This window comes from Ipomoea triloba, chromosome 10, assembly GCF_003576645.1.
Source record: "Ipomoea triloba cultivar NCNSP0323 chromosome 10, ASM357664v1".
Lineage (NCBI taxonomy): Eukaryota > Viridiplantae > Streptophyta > Magnoliopsida > Solanales > Convolvulaceae > Ipomoea > Ipomoea triloba.
In genome coordinates this window covers 29619226-29625571 of record NC_044925.1, presented here as the reverse complement: position 1 = coordinate 29625571, position 6346 = coordinate 29619226, and the positions used below count along the sequence as shown (strand labels likewise).

The 6346-nt window shown below is 41.9% G+C and overlaps 1 protein-coding gene across 1 annotated transcript; it reads right to left on the bottom strand.

Moving 5' to 3' along the window:
* Positions 1-5463: 5463 nt before the first annotated feature.
* On the bottom strand, positions 5464-6123 carry LOC116033453. The gene has a single exon (XM_031276193.1). The coding sequence runs from the start codon at positions 6121-6123 to the stop codon at positions 5464-5466; it is 660 nt and encodes a 219-aa protein (XP_031132053.1).
* Between the last annotated feature and the right edge of the window lie 223 nt (positions 6124-6346).

The following is a 6346-nucleotide window of genomic DNA, read 5'->3' as shown; positions in this document are numbered from 1 at the left end:
GTGTTACAAGGTGGTATCAGAGCATGGTTTTGAGGTCCTTACTTTGGGCAATAGAATGAGTTAGGCTCTGTCGCAAGTTAGTATAAGAGCCTATGATTCGAGTCAGCCTAGGGTTCGAGTCAGTTTAAGTTGACCTTGTTGGAGTTGGAGCTGGAGCTGGAGGCCGGAGGCCGGACAGAGAACGGGGTACCTTGCCATTCCGTGTATAATATGTGATTTAATTGTTGCGTAGTATAATTACTACTTGTCATTGCATATATATGCTGATTGTTGGTCATATTGGTTTAAGTCGGCTGTTGACATGATGCCTTGCTACTGTTATGCCATGGTAGGGATACCTACCTGATGAATATGATTAATGGTTAGACCCTCGAATTCTAACTTCTAACTTTAATAAAGCTAACTCAGAATCGCTTGTTCAGCGAGATGCCTCCTAGACGAAACGTACCTGCTAGGGATAACAATGATGTCTCGGCAATGGACCGCATGGCCATAGCAATGGAACAGATGGCTGAGTTCATGATGGCTCAGCAAGTTCACAATCAAGCCCAAGTGCAACCACGGGTGGATATTACTAAAGCTATAGCAAATAGACGACCGCTGTATTATGCGGGGGAAGAAGACCCAGTGATCCTAGAAGAATGGATCAGAACATTTGATAAACTGCTAAACGCTGTGAATTGTCCTGAAGAGCAGCGAGTGTCTTCTACAGTGTACTACCTGACCAAAGCTGCGGATAACTGGTGGACGACGGTTGGACCTAATCTTCTACGAGACCCAGGATTTGGCTGGGAAGAGTTTAAGGGGGAATTAAGAGGTCAATTCTACACTGAACGAATTAAGGGCATCAAATGTGAAGAATTCCTGCAACTGAAACAACAAGGAACAACAATACAAGTTTATCATGATAAGTATGTTGAGTTGATGAGATTTGCCCAGGACATCGTACCTGACGAGGCAAGCCAGGCAAGGAGATTTGTAAGAGGATTAGACTGGGGAGTGAGAAGCGCGATCGCACCATTTATGTGCTCTACTCTCAAGGAAGCATATAACAGGGCGTCCGATCATTACCAGGTGTATCTTGATCAACAAGCAGTCTATGGTCGGAGCAAAAGGAAGGCCGAGGACAAGCAAGGACAATCTGAGTGGAGTAACGAGAAACCTAGCCAAGGTGAATCCAACCCGAGGCAAGGATATCTGAGAGGGGAAACGAGTCAAGGGAGGAATCAGACATGCCGTCAATGTGGAAGGAGTCATCCCGGGGTAACTTGCCTCGGGGAGAAGATTATATGTTACCAGTGTGGTAGGGAAGGGCATACGAGGAGGTACTGCTCCGTTCGACCGAGCCGCTACCTAAACCAATCCCCGAATAAGAACCAGGAAGGAGAAGTTTTCAGGAACCCGAGACAAGAACCGTTTGGAGCCAGTAACAGCAGAATGAATGTCCCTCCACAAGCCAGGCAGGGGAGGCTAACAAATGCTGTTCCCAATCCCAACAACAGAGAAAGACTGCCGTTCGGAGCCAGCAGCACAGGGAACCATGGCAGGATCTACGTCGTTAATAGTGCCCAGACGCAAGCTAGCCTAGCCCATTTTGAGCTTTTGACTGGAATAAATTTGTGGTTTCGAGTTTTGAGCTTTTGACTGGAATAAATTTGTGGTTTCGGAAATTATTCTTTCTGGATTATTTTCCACCGAAACTTTATCTGTTTGGACCACAACTGATATGTTGTGGAGATATTTTATTATTTTATTATTTTTTTCCTAAAGCTTATCCCATAAGTTGGGATTAAATATAAAAGGAATTTTTTTTCCCTTTTCTTCCCCAAATGCCAAAAAGAGAGAGAGAGAGGTGTGATCATCTTCCACCATTTTTTCTTCCAAAGTTCCATAGCCAAATCCTTCTAAACTTCCAATTTATTCGGTAAGTTTTCGATATTATTCGGTAGAAAGCTTTGTAATCCTTCCTAGGTTATGAATCTATGTTTAATTTCTTGATACATGATGTTATGGTGTTGATTTTGAACCTAGGTTTTAAGGTGAAAATTGGGGAAAGGATCCAAAATTGCTTCCTAAGGTGTTAGAAATCCTTTACAAGGTAAGGAATTCCCTTAAGTTGGAATTAGTCACTTGAATTTGGATAATTGATTTTGGTTGAAATATGGTGTTTTGGAGCTTTGGAATATTTTTGTATACATGTTCATAGCTTGGATATGCTTGTATATGTTTATTTATGTTCATATGAGCTTATACTTGTGAAAATAGTGAAAGGAAATCAGGGTAGATTCTGGCAGTAACTTCCGAAATTTATTGGGAAAATTGGTAAGGTATTTTGATCCAATTTTTTTTAGACATGTAGTTCTATAAGTGTAGAACCCGCATATAAAATTTCATAATGATCGGAGTAGTGAAGTATGGTTTTCGGAATTTTTCCCAAAACTGGTCCAGGGAGAGAAGAATTCCGGACAGCACACTGCCAAGGGCAAAAATGGAATTTTCTGTGTTTATTCGTGGATCAAAATGACCAAAACTTTTTATGGACATCAAGTACTATAAGTTGGGGTTCTACCATAAAAATTTCAAGTGAAAAAGAGTTCGGGAACTATTTTTACCGGCTCAATCTTTCGGACTGCGCCAAGCTGAATTTTCTGAATTATGCTTAGTATGATTATTGATGTGTTAATGATAATTGTGAGTGTGTGTAATATATATATGATGTGTGCGTGTGGTATATATATACTGTATATGTATGTGTGTGATATATTTATATATATGAAATAGTATTACATATTTATATATATTGGATGTGTAGCATAACCTACTATGTGTATATAGTAATATATACATATTATATATGGTATGAGTATTAAGTATATATATATGTGGTATGTATATATATATACGTGTAATGTGTATTATAATATATGTACATATATGAGTATGTATGTATATTTAAATGGAGTGTTGTAATATGTATATATTTGGTATGTGTACCTTAAGTGAATATGCATAAATATGTGGAAAGTGTTAGGCTTATGTGGTATGCATATATACAAATGTGTAGTGTGATGATGGAAAATGTTTTGAGAAAGATGTTTTGAGAGACGAGACTTGTGAACCAAGTTGAGAATGGTAATTGTTTTCAAAATAGGGACTTGATTTTGTGGAAAATGTCCAAAAAAGATGAGAAAGGAGGGAAATGTTTTTAAAACCTTAGTTTCAAGAAGTTAAAGAGGACCTTGTCATTTATATTACCTCGGGCTATAGTACCGATGGTCTTCTTCAATATATGTACGGCAGTATACGCCAAGCCTCTACGTCACTTCGTCAGGCGTAGGGAGTTTCTGCGTCACTCAGTCAGGCGCAGGTTTTATCATACGTAAAGCGAAGTCTATTCGCCAAGTCTCTACGTCACTTCGTCAGGCGTAGGGAGGCTCTGCGTCACTCAGTCAGGCGCAGGGGAGTTTTCTATATCACTCAGTCAGGCGTAGGCCGTGGGGGTGTGCACACTTAAGTATAGATACTCATGTCATTTCGGGTTGGTATCAGCTTTATGGACCTAGGTGGGGCCAAACTAGGGACCATAATGATGAACCTTCGTCCAAGGGATCACGAACGAGACTTGGGGCAGGACCGTAATCCCCATGTCCAGATCCGATTTCGGTCTAGTCAAAGAAATTGTATCCTCAATAAGGTCTCTTGCTTCTAGTCAGAAACTAAGTAACGTTTTCATAATTGAAGACAACTAGAAGTCATAATTGTGGCATTGACATGTGTGATAGACAGGGATAGTTCTGAAAACCTATCCTGTATGAAAAGAAATCAAAGGCAACCTAGTTTGATAAACTAGGAAGTTTGATAAGGAAATGTGTTGTGACTTATATACTCATTATATGCTTGTGATTATATGGCATTAATTGTTGATTGCAGTAATGAAAGGCATGGACACCATATTTGGTAATGTGTATTTACCTTTATGAATTATTTGTCAAAACTTTTATCTGATGGAAGTGACAAATGGATTACCTTACTTAGCCGTTGTGCTAATTACACTTCACCGTGTACGTCATTTCAGATGTCATCCAGTGAAGGATCCTGTAGCCCGGCAAACACTCCTGATCATGTTTGCCCGGGACCTACTTTTGTTGGTCAGACTTTGCATGACACGTCCGGACAGAGACCCTATTCTCCACCCTATTCTCAAGCACTCTCCAGACTATACTCCAGCATCCCCTGACTATACTCCAGCAACCCCAGTCAGCCCAGTAATATTCTGATATAGAGACTCTTGTCCCATAGGTACGCTGACCCTATAGTTTTGCCGCTACGTGTCCGGACTCCCCGGTTTTGAGATGCTGATTAGCGTGTCGCTCTCGTCCTGTAGGAGGCCCCGTGGAGTCACACCGTGTAGATTGATTAGAGCCATTGAATTGATTTTCTCTTTGATATTGTGCCTAGTGGCGGTGCTTAGCAGGGAGACGAGTTTGTAATACGCTGATTCTATAAATACCTTTTGATATTAATATATATGCCTAAGATTATATTTTGATGTTTGGGGTGTTGATGTTGAGTGTGTTTCTTTTAGCCTGTGCACTTAGAGTGGAAGTTTTATCAAAGAGGTGATAGGCTTCACTCTAGGTGTGGCGGTAGCACCCGTTTTCTGTTGAATGATGTAAGCTTCCGCAGCGTTATTATTACGCATATTTGTAATATAATGTCGAAGCAGTGAAATTGGGGTGTTACAAGGTGGTATCAGAGCATGGTTTTGAGGTCCTTACTTTGGGCAATAGAATGAGTTAGGCTCTGTCGCAAGTTAGTATAAGAGCCTATGATTCGAGTCAGCCTAGGGTTCGAGTCAGTTTAAGTTGACCTTGTTGGAGTTGGAGCTGGAGCTGGAGGCCGGAGGCCGGACAGAACGGGGTACCTTGCCATTCCGTGTATAATATGTGATTTAATTGTTGCGTAGTATAATTACTACTTGTCATTGCATATATAGCTAGCTTGCGTCTGGGCACTATTAACGACGTAGATCCTGCCCTGGTTCCCTGTGCTGCTGGCTCCGAACGGCAGTCTTTCTCTATTGTTGGGATTGGGAACAACATTTGTTAGCCTCCCCTGCCTGGCTTGTGGAGGGACATTCATTCTGCTGTTACTGGCTCCAAACGGTTCTTGTCTCGGGTTCCTGAAAACTTCTCCTTCCTGGTTCTTATTCGGGGATTGGTTTAGGTAGCGGCTCGGTCGAACGGAGCAGTACCTCCTCGTATGCCCTTCCCTACCACACTGGTACATATAATCTTCTCCCCGAGGCAAGTTACCCCGGATGACCTTCCATTGACGGCATGTCATTTCCCTTGACTCGTTTCCTCAGATATCCTTGCCTCGGGTTGGATTCACCTTGGCTAGGTTTCTTGTTACTCCACTCAGATTGTCCTTGCTTGTCCTCGGCCTTCCTTTTGCTGTTGATCATAGACACCTTGGATCAAGATCGGACGCCCTGTTATATGCTTCCTTGAGAGTAGAGCACATAAATGGTGCGATCGCGCTTCTCACTCCCCAGTCTAATCCTCTTACAAATCTCCTTGCCTGGCTTGCCTCGTCAGGTACGATGTCCTGGGCAAATCTCATCAACTCAACATACTTATCATGATAAACTTGTATTGTTGTTCCTTGTTGTTTCAGTTGCAGGAATTCTTCACATTTGATGCCCTTAATTCGTTCAGTGTAGAATTGACCTCTTAATTCCCCCTTAAACTCTTCCCAGCCAAATCCTGGGTCTCGTAGAAGATTAGGTCCAACCGTCGTCCACCAGTTATCCGCAGCTTTGGTCAGGTAGTACACTGCAGAAGACACTCGCTGCTCTTCAGGACAATTCACAGCGTTTAGCAGTTTATCAAATGTTCTGATCCATTCTTCTAGGATCACTGGGTCTTCTTCCCCCGCATAATACGGTGGTCGTCTATTTGCTATAGCTTTAGTAATATCCACCCGTGGTTGCACTTGGGCTTGATTGTGAACTTGCTGAGCCATCATGAACTCAGCCATCTGTTCCATTGCCATGGCCATGCGGTCCATTGCCGAGACATCATTGTTATCCCTAGCAGGTACGTTTCGTCTAGGAGGCATCTCGCTGAACAAGCGATTCTGAGTTAGCTTTCTTAAAGTTAGAAGTTAGAATTCGAGGGTCTAACCATTAATCATATTCATCAGGTAGGTATCCCTACCATGGCATAACAGTAGCAAGGCATCATGTCAACAGCCGACTTAAACCAATATGACCAACAATCAGCATATATATGCAATGACAAGTAGTATATGCAATGACAAGTAGTAATTATATACGCAACAA

Coding starts and splice junctions, on each gene's coding strand:
- LOC116033453 (XM_031276193.1), bottom strand. CDS start 6,123: ATGCCTCCTAGACGAAACGTACCTGCTAGGGATAACAATGATGTCTCG.